Genomic DNA, 27158 nt, shown 5'->3' on the forward strand with positions numbered 1-27158 from the left:
CCTATAGGAAATACTAAAAGGAGCACTACAGAGTGATAGAAGACAGGAGTGCATGGTTTGGAACACAATTTTGGGAGATGGTAGCACAACAATGTAAGTACACTGAACAAAGGTAACTATGAATACAGTTGAGAGAGGAAGGTGGGGAGCATGTGAGACACCAGAAGAAAGGAGGAAAGATAAAGAATGGGACTGTGTAACTTGGTGAAATCTAGAGTATTCAACAATTGTGATAAAATGTACAAATATGTTCTTTTACGAGGGAGAACAAGCAAATGCCAACCTTGCAAGGTGTTAAAAATGGGGAGGCATTGGGGGAGAGATGCAATCAACATAAACTAGAGACTGTAACTAATAGAATCACTGTATTATGCTTCCTTTAATGTAACAAAGGTGATATACCAAGGTGAATGCAGATAAGGGGGGGGGTAGGGGAGGCATGTTAGACACTTGACATTGGTGGTACTGTCTGATTCTTTATTCTGCTTTGATTTAAGGTTATTTTTCCTTTTGCTGCTTCCTACATGTCATGTTTTTCCTCTTTCTTTTGCCTCACTACCTTCTTTGACTCTCCCTCCTGCCTTGTGGAAGAAATGTAGATGCCCTTATATAGATAGTGGTGAAGGTGGTGAACACATAAATATATGACCATACAGAGAACCATCGATTATTTACTTAGGATGGAATGTATGGTGAGTGAACAAAACCATATTAAAAAAAAAAACAAAAACAGGTTGATGACAAAACCTCGCTGGCAATATACTGAGTGAAATAAACCAGACACATAAGGACAATTATTGCAGGGTCTCACTGATAGGAACTAATTATAATATGTAAACTCATAGACATGAAATATAAGGTACCAAGATAAAGGACGAGGCTTAAGAATGGGGAACGGTTGCTTAGCATGAGCAGAATGTTCAACTAGGATGAACTTAAATGTTTGGAAATGAACAGGGGTGTTGGTAGCAAGATGTGAGAATAACTAGCAGTGACGAATGGTGTGTGAATGAGGTGGAAAGAGGAAGCTCAGAGTCATATATGTCACCAGAAGGAAAGCTGGTGGTCAAAAGATGGGAGTGTATAAAACTGAATCCTGTAGTGGGCAATGTCCATGATTAACTGTACAAATACTAGAAATCGCTTCCATGAACCAGAACAAATGTATGACAATACAATTAGAAGTTAATAATAGAGGGGCATATAGGGAAAAAATATATCCCTATTTCAAACTATATACTACAGTTAGTAGTATTTCAACATTTTTTCATAAACAGTAACATGTACCATACCAATACGAGTCAACAATTGAGGGGGGTTGGTTAGGGATAGGGGAGGATTAGAGTTTCCTTTTCTTTTTTTCTTTTTTCATCTTTCACTTTATTTCTTGTCTGGAGTAATGAAAAGTTTCTAAAAATTGAACAAAAATTAAGTGTGGTGATGGATGCACAGGTGTATGAGGGTACCCAGGGGCAACTGGTTGTACGCTTTGGATCTTTGGATAATTGTACGCTATCTGAACAATCTCAATAAAAATGAAAAAAAAAAGACTAAATGAAAAATAGGATGGGATGGGGGGAATGATTTGGGTGTTCTTTTTTACTCCTGTTTTTTATACTTATTCTGATTCTTTCTGCTCTAAGGAAAATGTTCAAAAATAGCTTGGGGTGATGAATGCATAACTATATGATGGTACTATGAACAGCTGACTGTACACCATGGATGACTGTATGGCATGTGAATATATTTCAATAAAACTGAATTTAATTTAAAACAAAAAAAGAAATAAATAGGCTTAGTTCCAGCTGGAAAAAGCCTAGCAATAGTAGTAACTCTTAAATTTCATGAGTTTAAATATCATGAAACAAAAGGTAATTCAAATAACAACTACCTGTTACGCAATTAATCAAATAAAGGAAGAATACTGTTAACTCAAAAAAAAAAAAAAAAAAGGCATCACATGATCTACATGAAAAATATACTGAAGTTGTAGTATTTCATTGGGAGTTTCTTTTGGTGTCAGCCTGGACCATTTCATTTACAAAAAGGTGAGCAGGTTGGCATTAATGTTTTCATGTTTCTGGAGATGAAATAGCAGGGAGGGAAAAATTTCAAATACAAAAATGAGTGTTTTGCTTTACAAATAATGAAGTTTTATGTTCTCCTGAAAACATCTTGTAGGGACATCGATGGTGTGTTGCAGCGAGCGAATAATACAGAATATGGTTTGGCCTCGGGGGTGTTTACGAAAGACATAAATAAAGCGATGTATGTGAGTGAAAAACTGGAGGCGGGAACTGTTTTTATTAACACATACAACAAGACGGATGTGGCAGCCCCGTTTGGTGGAGTTAAACAGTCCGGCTTTGGAAAAGACTTAGGTACAGCTTTATTTTTCCTCTGCATGTTCCCTTTGTTGCCACGTCACAGAAAACTCTGCTCTGTTTCATGTAATGCTCGGGGAGTAGCTTGAAGGGCATTTCCTACATGGCAGTTAGCAATGCTGAAAGCTGATCTGGGTTTACAAGAGTACTGATTGAAAAAAGTGTTTTTCTGGAGCATAACATACAGAAAAGTAGACAAATTGTGTGGAAAAGTATTTCCTTTTAAAAGGAGAAGATAAATTTTGAAGAAAAAAAATACCTAACAATAAATGTGAGGTAAAATATATTTGTTTGTTTTTTTAACTGCCATTCAGTATACCCATGATTTAGCTTTATGGGGCTAAAGGAAACCAAGAAAGGAAAATGGGTGGAGGGCAGTAACCAGCTAGCTCTGGGAATAAATGCTGTGTCCGAGCTACCTGGCTGTCTTTCAGAGTCAACATTGCAACTGGCAGGATTTGCTGGGAGTCTGGAAACTCTAATTTAGAGTTTGTAAAAAGCCCAAAATGTAGTTCACAGTTGGCAATGACACTGACACCTACCAAGTAGTCAGTTACTTTGAATGCTCAATATATGCCAGACCTTGTTCCAAGCACTTTACCTAACTGAACACAAGCAGTCCTCAAAACAGCCCTGTGAGATAGATATATTTATTATCCTTATTTCACAGATGAGGAAAATGGAGCACAGAGAGGATAAGGAACTGCCCAAAGTCACACAGTTGGTCATTAACTGTGAGACTTCAGAGCCCGGCACTCTGGCTGTGGTACCCATGCTCCCCACCATCAGCCTGACAAGTTGTTTTAAAAATTGAAATGTCTGTGATTTATTTGAAATTACAGTTTGCTATATATGTTTGGTTCATATGGTTTTTTTTTTTTTACATTTTTTCTTTTCTTGTATCTTTTGGCAATGTATTCACAGCAGTAAAAGTAACGCTCCATTGGGTTGATGGTAAAGACATTTTTTTCAAGTCTTTAATCTGGCTTTCTGGATCCGTGGATCGAAAGCACAGTGGGAGACTTTCTTAAAGCATTTATTATTATAATGTGAGGCAACCATGTTTCTACTTGCCTTTTGATAGTTATCAACCAGCTTCAGGTCTGTGTTTTATTATAAAACACTCGAGTTTTCCTGATAGTTTCTTCCTTTCTAAATTTTAAAATTCCTCCAGCTCAGTGGTTCTCAACCTTAGCATATTTGATTAGAATCACCTGGGAGCTTTAAAACAATTCGAGATGCTGATTTAATTGGTCTGAGGTATAACTTAGGAGCAGTTTTAAAAGCTCCCCAGGTGATTCGAATGCAGGGACAAGGCTCAACTTCTGTAATCACATACTCGGTTTCACCTGTGGTTGTCATGCCCTTTATTTTAAAAATAGGTGATGGGACTGGCTCAAAACAGAAACGACTGAAGAGAGGCAGACCTATTTAATTTTGCTCTTTGGTGTCTCTAACATACTACATATATCAGGAAAATTTTATTTTCCTTATCTTTAAAAAGATTTGACCAAAGTGATCTCAAACATTCTTTCCTGTGCTCAATTCTGCTTTATTTAATATAACCTGAAGGACAGTATCCTGGTCACTTCTGTTCAGCCTAAATGGACAAAGGACAGAGATGGAGAGTTTGTCATCAAATCAAATCAAACCAGGGAAATAAAGGAGAAAGGTTTGGAGTTCGAAGCTGACCAACCCAATAATTTCTGGTTCTTAGAAGGCCTGGGGGCTGGTTTTTGCCCTTGCTTCTCAAAGTGTGGTTAGAAACACAATCTCAGGCCCCATCCCAGACTTGACTGAATAGAATCTGCATTTTTGACAAGGTCCCCAAGTGGTTAGCATAAAGTTTGAGAAGCACTGGCCTGAGTTACATTCATCTGCTCAGGGTCCTGTACTCCTACAGCTGTGTCCAAAGGTCTGGGGACATCACATCCACCCTTGAACATGGTCCGTCAACTGCTTTTCTCTTCCCTAGGTGAGGAAGCTCTAAATGAATACCTCAAAACCAAGGCGGTTACGCTGGAATATTAGAGCAATGTCATCATCAGGAAACCCTCGGCAGACATCATGACTCCCGAACTCTCAACACATTTAAGAAGCCTGGGTGTGCTATAGAAGGAGTTATCAGCCATGAGCCAAAAAATACACAAATGTATACCATCAAGAGGGTCAGGCCACACGTCTAAGCGTTTACATATGTGCCTATGTATTTTGTAATATACCTTTTATACCTTGAAATGATTTGTAGTTGTTGGGTTTCTACACTGTTGTATATTATACATATTTTGGAAACACCAAGCTGCTTTTTCTTCCACCAAGATTAATCTAGCCATGACTGTGTATCTTGAAAACACTAATGTCATGCAATTACAATACATAAGATGCATTTATTAGAACATTTGTATAATATTTACAGAGCTATACATAAAAGATTAAAATATTTTCTGTCATTTTGCTCTCAAGGAACAATAACTCCTGCAAAAAATGTGAACATAGTTTTTTTAAATATTTGGAAGTAAGATACATCTTTGTACCTTTGATGTTCTCTTTTTTTAACCCACTGTAATGGGTGACCAACCCACAGACATTTCTTGAGTGCCTATTAGGTATGTTATATTCTGAGGAGTATACAATTTTAATGGTATGATCTCTGGCCCCAAATAGTTTAAATTCTGGTAAATACTCCTGTAAACACTCTAGTAAATACTGAAATAGCAGAAAGTCGATGGCCCTTGAAGACCGATCTTGGTTCAGAGATACCATCTTACTATATATGTGACTTTCTTGCAACTTCTTTGAGCCTCGGTTTCCTTATGTATAAGATGAGGATAGTAATATCTTCCTCAGGAGAGTTATTATGAAGATTTCGTGCAATATATACATAAAACATTTTTCACTGCTTTATTTTTTGCAAATACTCAATAGAAGTTAACTGTTTCCCCCATTCCTGCTTAAAAATATATATTGTGATAAATTAACTAACTAGATGAATTAATTTCCTCACAACCCTTTTGAGTAATCATCTGTTCTTGCAAGTGCTTGATACAGCAGCATTGGAAAATGTGAGGCAATGAGAAATAGTAGTGGTACAAGGAGAAGGGTTGCTTTCTTTCTGCAGTGCACTCACATCCTGTTTTCCACTTTTCTACTTACTGGTTCTGCTGCTCACCGGCTGTGTGATCTTGGGAGCCTAGCTTTGGCATCTTTTGAATGAGGATAAAATCCATACCACATAAGGTGTTGTAAAGATTCAATAAGATAATATATAAATATATATACAATGCACTTAGCAAGGTGTTAGAACACAGAAACAGCTCAAGAAACGGGAGCTGTTACAACAGATGTGGCACTCACATACATTTCCCTTGGTCAGCCAGAAGTAGTTGACTAAACGAAGGCGGTTCTAAATTCCTGAGTTTCTGAAGCCTCTGAAAGATGCTCAGAACAACCAACTTCTATTAATCCCCCTTTTAAAGTAAAATTTCAGTAAACATTCCTATTTCTTTGGCTTTCAAGAAGTCCTAGAGTACTTGTTACTTTGCAGACTCAGCAGTTCACCAGGAGGGGAATGTAGGGAATTAATAAACAAAAAATAATAACAACAAAGCAACAATATCAGAGGCAGAAAACATTCAGAGGGGAGAATACCAGCTATGATCCTGGCATGATCAAGAGAGCAGAAAGTGCCTGTAACATTTATTTTACCATCAGAGCTTGGCACAGCTTAAATTCTCAGTTGGAATGAATATTCTCTAGGCCCAAATTGACAGTTTGTATTTGAATAAAACAACAAAGGTCTTACTAGAAAGGAACTACTTAAAAAAAAAGTGTTTTAACTGATTTCAGGTGATTTAAAATATCACTTTGCCAAGTATTTTAATGATAGGTGGATTGGCAGACCAAAACATCAGACCTGTTTCTCTGGCCTGATTTTACCCTCTACCATTAGTAGCAGTGTTTTTGATCTTTGGGCCACAAGCCTCTCTGAGAACCTGATAAAACCCATAGACCTCCTCTGTCCTACCACTTCCACCCCCCATATTCATATAATTCTGCAAATATCTTCAAGGGCTTCATAGACATCCTGAAGCCCATGCTTAGGTCTCAGATTAAGAATTCCTTTATAGCAAATTCTATAAAGTTCTGACTGGCTTGAGTTTTTATATCTGACTGCTGATCAGAATCAAAGGCTCTGGAGAATTTATAAGGTTACCAAGTGAATTTGGATGGGAACTTAATGATCCACAGCCTACTGGGTGATTTAATTAATGGGTAATGAAATGAGCACTATCCTTCAGAGCACTGAGTATTTTGCTAAACTAAAAATAATAAAACTGTGTGCTGATTATCACCTGAATTGGGGGTTCAGACACTTAAAGCAGTAATTCCCAGCCCCTTTTGCTCAAACTCCATTCCTGGCCTTTTCTACCTGCCAGCTGGGTTAATTAACTCTCCTCGATACTTAAGCACAGCGTTTACTACCTGGTACTGAAACGACTGCCTTCCTAACTAGGTGTGGGCACCCCTCTCCTTCCCATTAATAAATAATAATAGCTATCACTTATTGAGGACCTCCTGTGTGCCAGACATACTAAGCATTTAAAAATTTTATCTCATTAAATCTTCACGACTCCCCCTGAAAAAAAGAGAAATTGAGGTTCTCATCTTACTATCTCTACCACCACCACCCGAGTCAAATCATTCTCTGGTCTTCTTGAGTCCTCCCTTGTGTGGTCCTGTTCAAAGCTTAAGTCAGATATCACTTCTCCACTCAAAACCAATGGCTTACATTTCACTTACACAAAGTCTGGTGTACTTCCTGTGGTCTACAAAATCCTGTGTAATCTTGCTCCTGGGGCTACCTTAGACCTCACCCTCTATCATTCTTCCTCGCACTCTGATTGTCTTACTGTTCGTCATGCACACTAAGCATGCTCCTGCCTCACAGCCTCTGCACTTGCTGCACCTTCCCAGGGATGTGCTGGCAAATGGTTAACAGCTATCTGTCTACGGGCTGTGGGGGTGGGGTGGAATTCCTGATTTGTAGCATTTAATGATCTTGGCTTGATCAGCACAGTAAGTGCAAACACTCTCACTCAGCCTGGGGATTTCAAGCTACCAACTTGACTTCACTGAATTGGAACTGGGAAGAGATGGGTGCAATCAGAGTTAGTGGAAGTTGGCACCAACACACCACTGCTCCTTCCTGAAACTTTCCCCATATACAACTCACAGCTGAATCCCTCACTTCCTCGGTATCTCAAATATAGTTAAGAAACAGGTCCCCTGACTACCCTAACTTACCTCACCTGCCCCATCATTCTTTATTTCCCTTATCCTGCATTATTTTCACAACACTTATCATTTCCTGATGTATTAGGTATTCTCTCCCCATTAAAATGTAAGCTCCACGAACAGGTGCTTATTTGGTTCAATGCTGTACTGTGCCTAATAAGTAGGAGTTCAATACTTTTACAAGTGAAAGAGGTTTGGTATCCTACCCCAAATCACTCAGCTAGTGATTTGTCAAACTAAAAAACTAAGTAGAATGGACATTATTTGCAAGAGCTTTTGTGGAAGGGCTAGAAACCAAATTTTCCCATCGCTACCCCCAAGAAAATAAAAGCTATCAACGGAAATCTAAGCTAAAAAAGGATATTATCAGACATGAGATATGTTGGATAAGGAAGATTTGCACTATTGTTATTAACCAAATTAATACCCAAGTGGATTTTTAAATAATTAAAACTTATGTAAAAATACATAAAATAGGAAGACTAAACCATAATGTCTCCACAGAAATAAACACAGATGATATCTTGGATTGTTCTAAACATTTTCTATGAATGAATACTTAATACTATACACGGTTTTATCTGCTTTTTTCAATTACCAATAGATCATGAATGTCTTGCTCTGACAATAAGCCTACCTCTGTATATTTTCAGTGGCTTTTATTCCATCTAATGGTTGTACCAGTTTACTCAACTTGTTCCCTATTATTGGACATTTAGATTTGCTTTTGCTATTTCAAATATGGCAATAAAAATATCTTATATACAAATTTGTGAGCAAAGTCATTCTTACTTAATTAGGATAAATTCCTAGAAGTGGAATTCCTGGGTCAAAGGTTGTACCACTCTAGCCTCTCACCAATAGTTTCCCCAAGTCTTTACTATCATAGTGTAAAATTTTTTAGCAAATTAATACCTCCCATCTACTGAGCACTGTTCTAAGCATGCAATATGTACTGACTGGTTAATTTCTCACAAGAACCCTATTTTATAGATAGAAAAATTAAGATAGGGGTCTGGGCTGGGATTGGAATCCAGACAGCCTCAGCACCTGTGCATGTGGCACATGGCTAGGAGGTCACAATGGCTTAAATCTTGGCTCCATCACATATTTCCTGTGAGACCTTAGGAAATTTGCTTAGAATCGCCATTCTAGTAAAATGGATGTAAGCAGGTTATTTCACAAAGTTGTTTTGTTTTTTATAACAGGAATATTTGTTGTATCACAAAACAAGAAGTCCAGCGATGGTGCAGTCTACTAGGTCGTATGATCAGTGACTTGCTGTTCGTTGCCTCTCTGCTGTCTGGATTGCTCACTTTACCCTCAGGATGGCTCCATTCGTGGCCACTAGATGGCCGCAGGAGTTTGAGGAATCATATCCAGTCATGGCTAGATATCCAATCTGGTCCTTTCTTCCAAAAATAGAAATCATCCTTCATGTTCCTCTTATAGAATGGGACATTCCTTCCCAAAAGTCTACCAACAGACTGTCTTCGTGGCTTAATGGGAAGGTTTGGGTCACATGCCCATTTCTAAACCAATCACTGGCAAGAATTTCCCATAAATGGATTGTCAACCAAAAAGATTACAATATTAAACTATTGGGAAAAGTCTATTCAAAAAAATTTATCTTGTCTTTTGCTTCAGGATTGTGAACCATTGATTTTTAAGCCAAATTATTATTTTTTTATCTCCTTCCAGCTATTCCAACACCCCAGCATCTAAAAAAAATACGTATTTATATAAAGTTTCAGTATTCATAGACCTTTGTTAAATCTTAGTTTGTTGCTACCCCTTCCTCTCACTTAATATCTTTCTCCATCTTCAGGGTGTCTAGGCAGTGAGCAACCTAACTTGTTCATATTTTTAAAGGGGAATGTTGACAGCATGGGGAAGGGGATTGCATCTGATTGTTGTTCTTAAAGAGGCTGTTGCCTCTGGGTTTTAGGACTTGTCTGGCATAGGAACACTCTGGTGGATTTAAGTTTCTGAGAGATAAAACTTAGTGAGTGAATCTTTCATAGAATCTCAGGTAGACCCTAGGTATTTGGGAACTACTGTTGGTAAGGGCATGGCATACTGTGGCCATTTGGGATGTCTAGCTGAAGCTTGCATAAGAGAAACCTCCAGGATAGTCTGTCCAACTCTATTTGCGATCTCTCAGCCACTGTGACCTCAGCTTGTTGCCTTTCTTTTCCCCCTTTTGGTCAAGTATGCATTTTCAATCCCTCGCTGCCAGGGCCAAGATCATTCCTGGGAGTCACGTTCCATGTCACTAGGGAGATTCATTCTCCTGGGAGTCATGTTCCTTGTCAGGGGGAGGTTAATGAATTTATCTGCTGAGTTGGGCTTAGAGAGAGAAAGGCCACATCTGAGCAACAAAAGAGGTTCCCTGGAGGTGCCTCTTAGGCATAATTATAGGAGGTCTCAGCCTCCCATTTAAGACTCTAAGTTTCACAGGAGCACACCTCAAGTTGAGGGCTTGACTTATTAGGTAACGGGTTCCTAATTCACTTAATATATATTCTATCCCAATATAGAATCACTGGCAAGAATTTTCCATGAATGGATTGTCAACCAAAAAGATTACAACATTAAACTATTGGGAAAAGTCTATCAATCCAATTTATCTTGCCTTTTGCTTCAGGATTGTGAACCACTGATTTTTTTAAGCCAAATTACTTTAATTGGCATAAGAGAAGAAAAGAAATGGAATCAGGTTAAAGAACACTTATTGTATATTTCAACTGAGTGAAAGGCACTATGCTAGGCACTGTGGGAAATACAAATGAAAGGAAGACAATCTTTTCTTGACTTCTGAAAACCATAGTAGTGGACACAAGGCACCATAATACAAACTACCAGGCCATTTTTTAGAAGTACCATATTTGATGAACAATTAAAATATTATGGGAATAGATGGAAAACTCATTCAGATTGAAAATTTTGCCTCAAAAACCATTACACCTAATTTTTTGATAATATTACTGTCAGAAAGCCATAGAAAAAATGGAACTCAACATTTTTGAAGAGAACATTTCATAAATCTTAGCAGGAATAGAGCCAAAAGTCTGCCATCATTTCTCTCCTAATTATCAGTCAGAACAAGAACAGAATTGGACTACCCAAAGTGCAACAGTGATTTACTTTGTAGTAGACTGTAGGGTGAACTGCTTAAAAACAAAATAACTTTTTCATTAAGGTATTACATACATAAAATGCACAAATGTTAAGTTAAATGTACAGCTTGATGGATTTTTACATATACATGAGTGGTGACAATTCTTAAATGGAAAACACTGATAGTGTCTGACACAGAGAAAAGTGCTTAGTTAAGTACTAGCTATTTTTTTATCTGACAGTTTTCAGGTGAAAAACACCATCTTAATCTCATTTGTATTTCTTTGATAAATGGGGTTGAACATTTTTTTCATGTGAATTATTTCTTCATGTCCAACTACTGAGATAGTAATCCTTTTTTTCCTAATTTGTAAGGACTCTCTATATACTGATACTCACCATGTTACATAATGCCAGCTTGTCCTATTCCTTTTCCAAGCTTGTCCCTTGCCTTTAAAACTTTTTTTTGCCACCCAGTGGTTTTAAATTTTTATGTGGTTAAAATTTCTCCTCTTCCTTAGTGACTTTAGGCTCTGATGTTATGTTTTCTAAAAAATTTTCCTGATTCCATTATTAAATATTTACCCATATTTTATTATGGAACTCTTATAACTTCATTTTTTACATTTAAATCTTTAGTCCATATATAATTTATTTTTGCACCTTATGAAGCTAGATTCTAATCTGCTTCAAATAGTTAGCCCTGATATCACATATTGAATAAATCACCTATTTTACACTTACTTGAAATGACATCTTTAGCATATATAAAATTATGTTTTTACTTGCCTATGTGTCACGAGAATGTCCAGAGGACCTGAATTTAGTTGACTCCGTTAACTTACAGGAAGCCTAGCTGTATGCATATGAGCTAGCCATGGCAGAAGATAAATATTAAAATCTTTACAAACTGGTATCTATTTCTAGACTAACCAACCTCTTTCATTGATAACTCAGTCTCTAAGTGGATATTTCATTAATTCCTGTTATCTTAAACCCTCATGTCTGGAACAGTCTACCATGGTTTAAAATGCACTGTAGACCTTCCTCATTTCAGACATTTATTTATTAACTACTGTGTCACACACCATGCATCAGTCAAGGAAATTCTTCCCATAACGTAGCATAATACCCAGTGGAAGGCAATCTTTAAATATTTATACAAATAATTTGCCATAGCTGTGTTGGATGCTACAAACTGTAGCGCGATCCCTTTTCCAGCTGAGAATTTTGATTCCAGATCTGTTTATCTTCATATATTTTGTGAAGCACAGCTCAGGAGAGCTGGTAGATAGTGTTCAGTTATAATTTCTAATGAGAAAAGCCAAAAAAGACCTTGAGAATTATCTTCATATTATTTACAAGATGCCTCAGGCTAATGTGAGAAGAAATAAAGAACTGGATTCAAAAAGAACCCCAAAACATTAAGCAACAACAGATGCATGAGTTCAACAAACTAGCAGGCAGTCCTTTAAATTCTTAGATCAATTTCCTGAGTAAAAATCAGGATGGCAGATGAGATCCCAAACAAGTTTAAAAGGATCAAGAATGAGGCAGAAAGGCAACTTCAGCTTGGGACCATTTTGACCTTTGAAAGGAAAACCAGCCATTGTCTTTGTACCATGCCGCCTACTTTTACCGCATTGTTTGTTTTCTGCATTTGATAGGTTTCAAACTGTGGGCAACTATGTGAAACAGTTTTAATAACTTGAGACAAAAAGTGTTGCTTTATGGAAAAAAAAAAAAAGAGAGAAGAAAAGAAAACAAAACAAACACTCCCAGCCAGTAAATTCTACATGCATTCAGTGGCTGCAGTCGCTGGCAATGATCAAATCACAGAGCATCAGTTTCCCAGGCTCAAACTAGAAAGAAATATTTTTTTTTTAAATGTAAATTGATATGCCTGAGGATAAATATAAGCCATCATTTTCTTTACAAAATTTTTTTCCTTAAAAAAATTCCTCCCTCATTGAACCCACTTTGATGGTGACTAATAAATTTGAGTTTATAATAACTTTAAAAATTAGGTTGTTTTATCCAGGAAGACAATTTAAAACAAAAACAAGAAGATGCCAACAACACATTGCAATGCACAAAGCTAAGCTTTCTAAATGTTAAATCTCTTTAGCATGGGATCAAAGATAAGTCTACCCTTGTTAGATCCCCAACTCCTTATAAGTCAGCTTTTGTTTCTCTGAGAAACAAAATACATTCACTATGACATAAAAGCACCATAGAGACCTGAAATGCAAAATAATGTGAATCACATTCTTTCTCACAGAATTAAGCAAGCATATATATCACCTGTTTCTTTTCAGACCATTTATTCCACTATTTCTTTTTTTTACTTGCAGGACTGTTCAAAACTTCTATCTTGCCTTTTCCACCTTCTGAATTAGGAAGCTTAATGTTATCTATGTTGACTTCACAAGGAATGCTGTCATCTTCATCCTCAGATTCAGAACTGTCCCCTGAAGTGTCTTGTAAACTCTCCTCTGAACTGTCGTCTTTTGAATCGGACTGAGTCATCTCAAATAAGGCCACATCCTGCAAAGAGGACCATGAAGGAAATTTATTTCAGGTAGCTCCCTAGTTAAGTTATAATAAAAGAACACTGGGAACAACCAACATTCAGCACAATGCTAAAGTGCAAAGGGTAAGAAATATTTTTAATACAATATGGCATTTTTGTTCTTTTTAGTTGCCAGGGTCTACCATAATGATGTGCATTTACTACAAGCCTCAAAAGTCTCCCAAATTCTATATATTCTATATATTCTGAATACATTCAACAACATTCATTAACAAACATTAACACAAGCCAAGCACCATACCAGATGCTAGAGTCTCAACAAGAGGAATCCCTTGCCTTCAAGGAACTTACATTTTTGAACAGGGTTTGTTTGGCAAACTTATAGTCTATGGGCAAAATCCAGGCTGCAAACTGTTTTTGTTCAGCTCATGAACTAAGAATGCTTTTTATATTTTTTTAATGGTTGAAAAAAAAATAATCAGAATTATTTGAAGTATGTGAAAATTATTCAAATACAGCATCCAAAAATAAAGCCTGTAAGGCTGGCTTATTCATGTACATATGGTCTGTGGCTGCTTTCAGGCTACAACAGCAGAGCTGAGGAGTTGTGAGAGAGCCTGGAGGCCTGCAGAGCCTAAAGTATTGACTATCTGGTCCCTTACAGAAAATGGTTGCTGACACTGCTCTAGAGGGGAAAGACAGACAGTAAGCAAATACATATTAAAACATACTGCCAGTAGTGAAAATTCTTTAAAGAAAACTAAAGCAGAATAAGATAACAACAGGGTCATTAGGGAAAGCCTCCTGATGAAGTGACACTAACAGAGATCAAAGGAGTCAAATGAAGAAATGTGGGGAAGAGCATTCTTCAAAGAGGGACCCACAAGGGAAAAGGCCTGGAACAAGGAGGGCTGGTAGCTCAGGTGTAGTAACTGAAGGGGATGTGCAGGAGATAGTCAGACAGAGCTGGGGGCAGGATCCCACAGAGACTTGAAGGACCTGAATTCATTAGAAATGTGATGGGAAGCACCAGGGTTCCCAGGCTGTGCCACACATTAACTGTGTGAAGAACAAACTCAAGGGAGGAAAGAGTAGAAGTAAGGAGCCCTGCTGGAGGATTACAGCAACAGCCCAAAGGAGAGACCAGAATCACTTGGATCACAGGTGGTAGCAGCGAAGGCCATAAGAAGTGGTTGGATTTAGGATAGTCTGCAGATAGAGCTGACCAGATTTGCTGATGAATTAGCTATTATTGTTAACAATTGTGTCAGTCCTGTCAAGACATGTTAGAAAGTGAGTTCCAGTATGAAAACAAGGTATGAGTATAAGCTGAAAGATAATTTTCACACAGCCATTCTGTTAAACACATAGTTTACTTTTGCACACTCAATGAACCAGACTATGATTACCTTTTTTAGGTCTTGGACGGGAAAAAAGAACCAGTTGCGACAGTTTGTAAATGAATGCTTCAAGATAACAAAGGTAATATTCGACTTTAAAAAGCTTTCTATGGTGGGTCAGTCTGCCCAGGCTGACACAGGGCTGTCATGAGCCTCCTGCCGCTGCCCAGTCAGAGCGCCCGGCCTGCGTTCCGAGAGCAAGGGAGACAAAACTTCAAAGAACTTCTTTTAGAAAGAAAAATATGTTTTGTAAACAAAGAGGAAGATCAGATGTTACGTAGATCAGATAACGAGACCAGAATGATGACATCTGAATACCAGGTCCAAGAAGGGACAAAAATTCTGAAACTTAAAACAAAAATGGCTGATAAAGAAAATGCAAGTAGACCTACAGAGAGCAAAAATAATAAAAGGATGGAAAAAAATTGTATTCCTTTAAAACCTTCTAATGAATTAACCAATTCAACTATAGCACTCAATACCCATAATTTTGAAGATAATAATCAAACTATTCAGCTGTTGCCAATTAAAGATGATCCCCAAAATCAACATACGAGATTTAGGCAGGCATTTCACTTTTAAAAAAATAGTCAAGAAAACCAAATGATTACAGAAAAACCAAAGCAAGATGCTACCAACATTCCCAAGAAACCTGTGCTTGGATCTTATCATGGCCAAATTGTTCAGTCTAAGGTTAATTCATTTAGAAAAGCTCTACAAGTCAAAGATGCGAGTTCTGCCACAACCAAGAAACTTTCAACTACTATCTCTGAAGCCACAGAGCCTCAGCCTGTAAACACCAGCAGTGTAATAGTGAAAAGTAATAGCACCTCAAACATAACTACCACAAAATTTGTGAGCCCTACATGTCAGGACAGACAGCTTGTGTGACCTCCTATTAGAAGTCACCATAATAATACCCAGGTGAAGGTGAAACGGCTTCAATCGAACTTCTGCCAATGTTACAATACAGAACGAGTGTACAGGAAAGGGATTACTACAATTAAAAACAGATTTATCTAGGGTCAAAATTAGTTCCTCTCAAGACACACACAAAAAATGAGATTTTATCAAGAAACCTGATAACGAGGCCAGCTTCATTTTCTAATATCAACCTGACAGAAAAGTTGAAAACCAATGACCAGTGAAGACATACTGCAGCCAAAGCAACCTTTGTTATAAGGTCAGCCCAAAGGAACTGTAGAAGAGAGAAAAATCCACGTGACTGAGGGGAAAGCTGACAAAGGAAGAGTGCTGAAAAGGCCTCCTAGCTCCATAGTAACCCAGCTAGAATCTGAAAGACAAAATGAAAACCCTGTTGTCCTTCTGGACTACCATGGTAGAAGACAGGCAGAGAATGCCTGGACCTGATTAATCAGAGATGTCCAAAAGAAGAAATATTGGCCACACTGAATGACCTGGTTAAAATTATTCCAGATGCCAAAAAACTTATTAAATATTGGATATCCCTTGCACATCTTGAACCAATCACAAGTCCTACTGAAAATATTATCACAGTCGATGAGAAAGCCATCTGGCAGAGGCTCAGCCTATTGAGGAGATCTGATGTGCAACTGTAGATATTCTAACACTGAAGAGTTAAGAAAAAGTTAATTTTGGAGAAAATACCATGGCTTGTGCAGCCACAGAACAAATCCAAGAAGTCAACACTGAAAATACAGGTGTTAAGCTACAGCAGGAAAACTGGAAATGGAAAATAAACTACATAGAAATGTGATATTTTGAAACTGTGAAAAAGAACATGAGGGCAAAACAAAAGAGTCCATCAGTGATGCTAAAACCCCCAATAAAGAAACTAGAGTGAGTTGTTGAATTAAATATAGTGTTTCTAGTATGCCATACTTGTAAAGTGTAAAAAAGATGCAGTTTGATGAAATAAATTGTACATTTAAAGAGCTGAAGTTTCTAACACCAGTGAGATGTTCTTGACATCTTCAAGAGAACAATTCACAATTGCCACATAAGTTAAAAGACCATTATCCTTGTGTGTCTTCATTGGAACAGATGGGAAGTGAAACGGAAGCTTCTGTCTGCCGTCCTAATGCAGCGCTCTGCTGGAGGTACTGAGAGCCTGAGACAACAGAAGAGAAATAAAGCTCTGAAAAAGAATGGGGTTTTAATATAAATATAGCAATGCTGCATTGTGAGAAAATGAGATGTTCTAGGTAAAATTTATATTTATATAAAAGAAGATTCTTTGTGGTAAGAAGGAAAAGATGCTAAACTTAGTGGATATTAGAAACTTTAAAGCTAGTCTGAGTTCCTTTCTTAGTTAAAATTTCAAATTCTATAGCTTACTTCAATGTAATTTATTGATTATTAGAATGGAGTTAGGGATGGAATATATAATACTTAATAAATGTCATTCTAGTTTAGGTAGTATTTCTAAAATAACTTATATTTAAACTTGTTTTTTCCTCATGATATAAAAACTTTACTACTAAATCATGTCTCCTGAAACCTAACCATTATATACAGTAAACATTTCTCTTCTCCTCACACATAAATACAACCAATAAAATTGTTTGTAAAGCCCTGAAGTAATACTTAGATGATATTCGTAATCTCCCAACTCTACACAGTTTCAAATAAGTGATTTTTCATTGTAAAATATTATTTTTAAAACAAATGAGTAGGACTTTTATTCCAATAAATTAAAATACCTGTATTTTAAAAAAAGCTTCCTATGACTCTATGCTACTAAATTTCACTCAGAGAATCTTACTGACTGACCTGTGAGGCCTTGCTCATAAAATAACTAAGTACCTATGAAGTACTGGAAACGTGAACTGACTTTCCAAGAAGGAAAATAACATTTGGAATTAAATAGAAAAGTTTTCTCTCTCTCTTTTTAAGTGACCATGCACACTGGTAATTTTACTTTATGAAATGAAAACAAAGTATAGTTACCATTTGTATAACTTTTCCAAGAGTCCCATCAACATTTTCAATATCAAAACGACCAGGTGGTGCAGCTGCCATTTCTTTTTTCAGCTTTTCATTTGCCTGGGCCATCTGTGGGAGAAACATCTGAATTTGGTCCAATACTAAGAAGAGAAAATATAGTATATTAACATTTATGTTAGTATTTGGCAAAACTTCAAATTCTAAAATTTGCTGTAAAACACTTCAGAGTTTAATAATAACAGTACATCTTCAAGTCCCTTCTGTTTGAAAAACCTTCATTGTCTTCTGAATTCTTAAAGCAGGATTCAGCAATTAAATTTCTTAAATGTTTTGTGTTACCCATATATCCCCAGAACTGTAAACTCCTAGATTATCACTTTGCAAACAGTAACTGAACAAGGAGGCAGTAGGACTTAATGGTTAAGCACAGCAGGCTCTGGGGTAAGACTGAGCAGGTTACTAATTGAATCCCAGTTCCACTGCTTACTATCTGAATTACCTTGGGCAAGTGCATTAAGTAGTGGCTGTTTCTGCCTATCCAACATCTGTTCCCCTCTCTTCTGATACCACAACCCTTACTTTCCTTTCAGGCTTCTGTCACTTAGTCACTCTCATTCTCCATCCCATGCAATCCTACATATTACAAAACCTTGGCCACCATGATGTGATCCAGTGGTTCAAAATGACACAGTGATCCAGTTGGAGCCAGTAAGAGACAAATCTGGGACTTTTATTTTAACTGTTGAAAAAGAGGACCCTTCTTTCTGCTGGTTTCCTGAGTTATAGAATCTAAGCCTGGAGCTGCTGATAAACTGGCCAACTTGCCACACCTTGGAGAAAAGCCTGCTACAGGTTATGAAAACAGCTAGGAAAACAAAGCTAAGAGATACTGATATTAAGCACCTGGATCCAATGTCCTTGTTTTATTTTGTTTAATTCTTTTCCAATAAGATAAGTCAACCCCATTTTTTTTTCTTACAGTAGTCTGAGCTGGATCTCAGTCACTTGCAACCAAAGGAGTCCTGACTAATACATTTAACACTCTAAATTTCAGTTTACTCACCTGTAAAACGGGTGATAATTGCCAGGCAATGTGCTAATTATAGACAAACCAAAGAACAAATGATATTAATTTCCTTATCTCTCTAAAGAGGCCCAGCACATAGCTATGCAAATAATGAGTTCTCCAAACTTGATAACTGAATAATGTGGCTACCCAATAGATGACTAAAATATCCAGAATAAGGAAGAAGAAAAGAAAATGGTGGTAAAGGTCAAGCAAATGACCTTGGGTTGTATAAAATAGGGCTACTGGAAGGATTAAATGAGACCATGTATATACAAAGCCCCAAACAATGTCTGGCACTTACTAGACAGTGAATTAATGTTACCTCCCACCCCTTTTCAGGTAAACACAGAGAGAGAGAAATTACTGATATAAATCAAGGTATTTCCTTGCCTGCATATTTAAATCTATGCTCTTACCACATGAGAGGATCAGTTCAGATCTTATTTGTTTTTAACTGATGAATCATGTGGAGCAAATCAAGTACCTACTGACCTGAATGTGTAGCATGAACCATGATTCTGAGTATCCAGATACTTCTGTGGTGCCTTGGAAGAGTCCATGCTAAACCCTGAAGCTAGGCCAGTTTCAGTTCTTCTCAAAAGCACTGGCCATTCACTTGCAGACTCAAATTTTGACAGCAGAAAAGGTGGTATACTCAAATAAATCTTTTCTTAATCATAAACACAAGAATGTGGTTGTGACACGAGAAGCCATCTATATCATCCCTGTCCCGTTTCTGACTATGCAAAAGCAAATCACTGAAATGTGTCATAAATAAATCTGCAAAAGGCATTCATTCCAGAGCCCCCAGAACCCCCCCATGGAGAGCCATAATGCCAAGCGCTTGTTTTTGCAACTAACGTCTCATAGCATACATATTTCAAAATGTGACCCAGAGGACACTTTGATACCACACATAAGATAATCAGAATTTTAACAACCAGAGAACATTCCACTCGGATGAGTTAATTCTTTTATCATTTTTTTTTTATATCACAGTTAAAATGTTTTCATTTTTCCCCATTTTTTTACGGTACTAAAACTGTTTTCACCTGGGTCATTTCTGTTTCAATTTTACCACAATGATTTGACTCACTGATGAGTTTTATGACCATATGAAATATACTAGCTATAGTTTCTGCCACTATAAATTTTCTTTTATGGCTGTTGTTTTTACTATGCCCAATTTCATAATTTGCAAATTTAAATTCTGTCCAGAGGATGTTCCTGACTTTATGTAAAAAAGTAAATTTTATTTTGCATTGATTATTTCTACCAATTCTACTTTTTCCTGGGTCAATTTTTGCAGCTTTCAATGTTAAAAAGAGAACTGCTTTAGGCAGTATTTTATTTACAATATATTTTACCCTATATAGTTTTGACCATTAGTAATATATCCTCACGGTTAAAATAGGCATAAAAAACACATAATGGACTCTCATCGCGGTTGAACTTATTTTATGCAAATTCAATTATGTAGGCTTAGCACAAAGAGAGAAATAACAATTTTCTAACCATGACTTACCCTCCAAATTAAAACAACCAGAAAATTGGACAAAATATATGAAACAATGGTCTTTGGACACTGGACAATAGGCAGCCCATTAGTGTTCCATGAGAGAACAGAAACAAATGAGGTGAGCCCTACAACTGTTCCACTTACGGACTAGTGAGGTTTTAAGAGCAGTGCAGGAAGCAGGGATTCAGCAACTGGTGGTCTCTGAGTTGAGGAGATAGATCTAAAAGTTGGAAAAGTTAAGGCAGCTAGAATCTTCAGAGCCAAATATTGGGAAGGAGCCTGGAAAGAGGGCTCCAGATATATGCAGTGGGGTCCCCTCAAGTCTTTGGCTGGTTTGATTTCTATTATGTACCCCAGAAAAGTCATGTTATTTTAATCCAATTGTGTGGGTGCAGATTTATTGTGGGTGGGACCTTTTGATTAGATAATTTCCATGGACATGTGACCTTGCCCATTCAAGGTGGGTCTTAATTAGTTTACTGGAGTCCTTTAAGAGAGTTCACGGAGAAAAAGATGTTCAGAGATGTTTAAAGAGAAAATGCTCAGAGACATTTTGGATACAGCCATTGAAACCAGAACCAGGAGAGAAGCTAAGAGATGAAATCCAGAGTTTGCCCCGGAGAAGGTAAGAGAGAATCCCAGATGCTTGGAAAGAAAAGCCCTGGGAGAAACAAGCAAGGACACACAGGAGCTGAGAGAGAGAAGTTAACACACAAGCCCAGAGACGTTTTGGAGGGAGCAATGGAATCCAGAAGCTAACCCCAGGAGAGGCCCAGCAGCCTCTGACCATGTGCCTTCCCATGTAACAGAAGGACCCCAATGCCATCGGGTTTTCTTCAGAGACGGTGTCGTCCTACTGATGCCTTAATTGTGACATTTTCATGGCCTTAGGACTATAAATTTGTGAATAAACCCTCACTGTAAAAGCCAATCATTTCTGGTATTTTGTATTTCAGCAGTTTTAGCAAACCTGAACAGCTTATTATTAAGCTTAATAATAATAAGCCTTAATAGGACCAAACTAATTCCAATAAATTTAGCTGTGTCTAGAACATGGATTAATAAATTTTAATGAAATAAGACAAAATCCAGAATACAATATAAAAGTCATAATGGCTGGCCTCCAATAAAAGATTACCAAGCATGCAAAGAAGCCCGAAAATATGATCCTTAAGGAGGAGAAAAAAACACAATAGAAACAGATCCAGAAAAGACACAGACGATAAAATTAAGAGATAAGGATGTTAAAATAGCTATTATAAACATACTTCATATGCCCAAGAAAACAGAGGAAAGGATGATTGTGACAAGGAAAGAAATGATAGATATAAAATAAAAAAGACTAAAACCAAACTTCTAGCTATAGACACTATAATATCTGACAAGAAAAATCAATGGATGGAATTAACAGCTGAATAGACACAGAAGGAAGGATCAGTATGAATTTAAAGACAGCAATAAAAACTATCAAAATGAAACACAGAAAAAAATTTTAAATAAAACCATCAGTGACCTATAGAATAATTATCAAGCAATCTAACATATATGTAATTGGATTCCCAAAAGAGGACAAAAACAAAATGTGAATAATGGCTGAAATTTTTCTCAATTTGATAAAAACTATAAACTCAAAACTCCACAAAGCTCAACAAATCCCAAGTAGAACTCAATGAAGAAAATTACACCTAGTCACAGCATAATCAAATTGTTGAAAATCAGTAACAAAGAGAAAAATCATTAAAACAGCCAAAGGAAAAAGACATTCTATACAATGCAACATGTATTAGAATGACAGCAGACTTCTCATCAGAAACCGTGCAAGCCAACAGCAACATTTTTAAACATTTTCAAACAGTTTAAAGCATTCAAAAGAAAAACTAGAATTCTACCCCCAGCAAAAATATCTTGCAATAAGCAAACATAAATAAAGATTTTTTTCAGACATACAAATATGTCTAACCAAAGGCTTGTACACAAAGGCTCACGGCAATTTATTCAAAATAGTAAAAAATGCATATGTAAATTACACCTCAATAAAACTTTAAAAAATAATAAAAGAATAGATTTTTGACAAAGGTAACAGATAAAATTCATTTGGGGAACAGATAATCTTTTCAACAGATGGTCTGATAGTCTTCTTCTTTCAGTCAAGACGTAGTAACAAGGACCAGATTTACCTTCCTGCCTGAAATGAAAAAAATCAGGGAGGTGGGAAAGGAACAAAACAATTTTCAGACATTGGACACCAGAAAGCACAGGACAGTGATCCCTGAGAGAGAAGAAACAAAATGAGGTGACCCTCATGATTGCTCCCAGCTTACTGGAAGGAGAGCTTCCAGGCCATGGCACAGGGAGAGAAACCAAGGCAAAGCTCAGCAGTCTCCATGAGTTAAGAAGATAGAATTGGGAATCTAGGGAGGTCAAGTTGACTAGAGTTCACAGGGCTGAGTCATGGAGAGGAGAGAGCTGCACAGAGAAAAAGCTCCCAATATCAGCAAGGGTTCCCCACAAGTTTTCAGCTAAGTACCGATCAGTACATGCATATGAGGAAATTACTCGTGACCAAGGAAAGAACCACCTGAAAGGAGGAGAGAAAACAATCCCTGGAGCTTGCAAAGGTCCAGGAATAGTCTGTGTTCACACCCAAATCTGTAATTCACAGGACGTTAGGTGGAGTACTCAGCAAGACTTTGCCTCAGTGTTGGGCAAAAATAAGCCCTAGGCTAAAGGATGCTCTGATCCCATCTAACAATGTTTGAAAGGATTGAAGTTTCCAAGTAATTTAACTGCAACCAGACCACGTTCAAAAATATTTGAATACAAAAATACCCAGCATTCAACAAAGGTAAAATTCACAATGACTGGCAAACAATAAAAAAATTACAAGGTGTGCAAAGAAGCAGGAAAATTTGATCCATAATGAGGAGAAAAATTAATCAAAAGAAACAGACCCAGAATCAGTAGATAAGGGCTTTATGGCTATTATTATATGTATAGTCCATAAGATCAAAAACATGCAGGAAACACTGAGCATGCTAAATAGAGGCAATGGAAGGTATGATAAAAGAACCAGTTGAACATCTGGAGACAGAAACTACATCTGACATGAAAAATACACTGGACAGGATTAACAGCAGATTAGCCAATACAGAGGAAAAGATTAGTGAATTTGAGGACACAGTAATAGAAACTATACAAAATGAAACTAAGAGGAAAAGACCGAAAAAAAAAAAAAAATAACCGAGCATCAATGAGTTGTGGGACAACTTCCAGTGCAAAACTATGTGTAACTGGAGATCTTGAAGGAAAGGAGAGAGAAGCAGGGGACATAAAAAAATATTGAAGAAACAGTGGCTAAACATTTTCCAAATTTGATGGAAACTATAAACTCACAGATTCAAAAAGTTCAATTATCCCAAGCTCAATAATAACAAAGAACACTACACCAAGACACATAAACATCTAATTGGTGAAAACCTGTGATAAAGAAAAAAATCTCAAAAGCAGTGAGATGAAAACAGAAACACTATATACAGTTAAACAAAGATAAGAATGACAGCAAACTTTTCAACAGAAACCATACAAGTTCTCCTCTCAGAGAACTTATTTCTTAACTTATAGACACAATAACCTCATGCATCAATTACACTGTTGTCACTGAATTCTTATCTTTATTCTCACTTTTTTTATTATGGTAACATAAATATGACATAAAATTTGCCATTTTAACCATTTTTAAGTGCACAATTCAGTGGTATTTATTTCTTTTACAATGTTGTGCTACCATTACCACCTTCCACTACTACAATTTTATCACCCAGAACAGAAACTCCTTACTCTTCAAGCAAAAACTCCCATTCTCCCTTTCCCCCAGCCTTGGTAACCACAAATCTCTCTTTGAATGTGCTTGTTCTAGATATTTCATATAAGTGCAATCATATAACATGTGGCCTTTTGTGTCTAGCTTACTTTCTTTAGCAAAATGTTTTTAAGGCTCATCCATGTTGTACCACGTATCAGAACTAGCTTTATTTCTTCTTATGGCCGAATAATACTCCATTGTATGATATGTATTTTGTTTATCCTTTTATCTGTTGACGGATATGGGCTATTATGAACAATGCTGCTAATAACATTGGTTTACAGATATCTGAGTTCCTGCTTTCAATTCTTTGTGGGTATATACCTAACAGTGGGCTTCTTGTTTGTTAACACAAAGATTAAATTACGCAGATATTGAGTATTACATGAATGCAATGGGAGCATAGTCTAAGTGTTGTCTATATTTGTGAGAATGCAATTCAGCAATATTATACAGTAATTAATGAAGAGAACAGACCTTGTCATATTGTGTTAAAAGCAATATTTACCATTTAAGTAACTGTGTACAATTTAACAGGATGTGGTGGTATTTTTCCACACTTGTGTATTAAATTTGGAACCCAGTAACTTCTAAAAATATTTCCTATGAAGAATAACAATAACTGTTTTTAACTTTCAAAAATTTATCCCATAAGGAATTTTTCAGGAAAAAGTTACCCTCTTAAGGCAGGGCAATAATGTAATAAATTTTATCCCTATGTCCTGACTTTACAAAGTAAATCCCAAGTAAGTAAGAGTTGCTACACCGAACTCTCTGTGGCTTGATACCTGACCATGAAGGCAGCAAGTGTCGCATCAAATAATGGCTTAATTAGGCAAAATTCACCAACAGAGAAGGAAGGCTCTTGAGAGAGAGAAAGAGCAGGGGAGGGAAGGATACTTACAGGGACTCCTCTCTACTCGAACCGTTTGAAGAGTAGAGTTCTTTTTGGAATTAGGCTTGGAGTTTATGAGCAGCCTGTCCAATATACCTGAAACGTACAGACACAATTACTATGGCATAAAAAAAAACAATAGGGGACTGTCAGCAAACCTCCTGTGATCAGTTTCAAGTCGTGATTGTTCTGCATTCCCTAAAATATTTTTTTTAAAAAAGAGGCACTCCAAATTCCATTACAATTTGCTTATCATTTTAGTTCTTTATATGCAACCATTTCTTCTTTATTTAGCCTGTCTCAAACATCTCTGTATCCCCAATGCTGAATAATAAATGCATACCAAACTGCATCTTTTTATATCAGAAATTCATCAGCAGAAAGATGTGGGTCTGCAATGATGGAAGGAGTACAGAGTTCCACAGTGGTTATGTGAAGCCATAAAGGGTTGCTAGCTGTGTAATACCAGGCAATTACCTAATCTATTTGAGCTTAGGTTCTTCACTTATAATGCCTGGTTAGTTCCCCTTCCGGAAGTACCACCTACATAAAGAAACCTTTTAGGAGGAATTTTGGCCGTCTCCCACCACCACCTTTTCAGCCTTACCTCTCCCTACTCCTCAAATCAACCCAACTCTCCAGCCCTTCAGAGGTCCTAGACCAGGACTTATCTTTCAAAACCCTCTTTCCAACATCTGGATAATCTCTTCATTCAACGGTACCAAAATCCTGTTCAACCAGAAAGTAGAGCTCAACAAACCAAGCACTGTTGAATGTTTACTGCTTAAGGCCTAACAAATGGATTAATGTTAAGAGCCTGGGCTCTGGAGGCAGACTCCTTGGATTCAAATCCAGTTTTGCTACTTTCCTTCCAGCAGGATGCTTATCTGTATGACACACCATGCCTCAGTTTCCTCCTCTAAAAGACGGAAATAGAACCTACTTCATAGGGTTGTTGTGAGGGTTAAATGAGTAATTCTTGACTTACATTAAGCATCATACAAAAGCTTTGGCTTTATTCTTCTTATTATTACGTTTTGGGATACTCTGGGTTCTCACAGAATCTTTTCTTCAATCTAATATCTACAGAGAATATGCCCAAACCCATATCCCCCTTCTCCCTCGTCTTACTTCAAAAGTACCATTACCTCCATTTTACAAATGTGAAAACTGAGGTCTACACAACGTAAATAACTCCCCTAAGATCTCCCGGCTAATTACTCGTGGAGTTGAGATTCCAACTCATGCTTTTAAATTCTGTACTATACTGTCTGAAATCCTGTGTGGATTCCCTGCATTATAATAAATCCATACCGTCCTCTACAAGACAGCGGTTCTGCGTGTGTGAAGGGGGCGGGGTGGGATGGTTGTAAATCATACTACATTCATCTGCCTCCCCTCACCAACCAACTGCTTCAACCCGGACAGACGACCCTACGGCCATTCCGTTAGAGAAGTCTGGGAATTTCCAGGTCAGGAGGTCTGGGGAGGTGTTTTCCTGAGACGCTCGGCAGACAGTGCGCTCACGACCTTAAAGAATGTAGGAACCACCGGCTCGAGAAGCCTCCGCGGCCCCTACGACTCAAGGACCCGGGCCCGCGGGCAGATGCCCGGCCTCCCTCCCTGCCACCGGAGCCGACACCCGCCCAGAGCTCCCTTTTGAGGGTCCGGAAGCTGGGCAGGGAGCAGCGGGCCGGGACTGCTTCGGCCGCACACCCTCAGCCGCACGTGCGCGCGCCCCACGCCACCGCCCGCCAGTCACCTCCGCCGCCGCCGCTCCCCGCCGTCAGCAGCTCCTTGGACACCGAGACCCCCGAGCAGCCCCGGGTGGTCGACGAACAGGACCGGCCGCGTGGGGGATCGCCGCACAACTCCATGCCTCTCTCAAACCTCCCGAGCCCGCCTACCCAGGCCCGGATGCAGGAAAGAGGCCTGGGAAGAGGGCGAGGTCAGGGCCGCCATAGGAGGATACCCGGAGGTGGGCGGGGCGAGGGCGAGGGCGACACCTGGCGGGGCGACGAGACTGCGCGGGAGCTTCCGCCGCCCTTGGCGAAAAGGAAGATTCGGTTTCTTGCCCTTGTAACTGGGGGAAAACAGCGGGCAAGGCTTGATTTTGCTAAAGAAGGCGTGAATTCGCACCTGAAAATTACAGC

The 27158-nt window shown here is 37.9% G+C and overlaps 2 protein-coding genes and 1 pseudogene across 5 annotated transcripts in view; 2 read left to right on the forward strand and 1 right to left on the reverse strand.

Annotated features, from left to right (window-relative positions):
- The window catches only part of ALDH1L2 (aldehyde dehydrogenase 1 family member L2), a 63356-nt gene extending 58522 nt beyond the window's left edge, over positions 1 to 4834 (forward strand). For all 4 annotated transcript variants that reach the window (XM_037845767.1, XM_037845768.1, XM_037845770.1 and 1 more), the window contains 2 exons: positions 2182 to 2381; positions 4360 to 4834. In XM_037845767.1, the coding sequence (XP_037701695.1) occupies positions 2182 to 2381; positions 4360 to 4415 (256 nt within the window). In that variant the 3' untranslated portion in view covers positions 4416 to 4834. The remainder of the gene's footprint in view (positions 1 to 2181; positions 2382 to 4359) is intronic.
- An 8272-nt stretch (positions 4835 to 13106) lies between these two features.
- C8H12orf45 (chromosome 8 C12orf45 homolog) lies at positions 13107 to 26882 on the reverse strand. Its single transcript, XM_037847246.1, has 4 exons — positions 26768 to 26882; positions 25015 to 25101; positions 17664 to 17800; positions 13107 to 13346 (listed from the first exon to the last, which is right to left on the reverse strand). Exons 1-4 carry the CDS (start codon positions 26880 to 26882, stop codon positions 13131 to 13133), a joined length of 555 nt encoding a protein of 184 aa, XP_037703174.1. The 3' UTR covers positions 13107 to 13130.
- On the forward strand, positions 14880 to 16426 carry LOC119541539 (annotated as a pseudogene).
- Positions 26883 to 27158: the final 276 nt, after the last annotated feature.

Source organism: Choloepus didactylus, chromosome 8, assembly GCF_015220235.1.
Source record: "Choloepus didactylus isolate mChoDid1 chromosome 8, mChoDid1.pri, whole genome shotgun sequence".
Taxonomy (NCBI): Eukaryota; Metazoa; Chordata; class Mammalia; order Pilosa; family Megalonychidae; genus Choloepus; species Choloepus didactylus.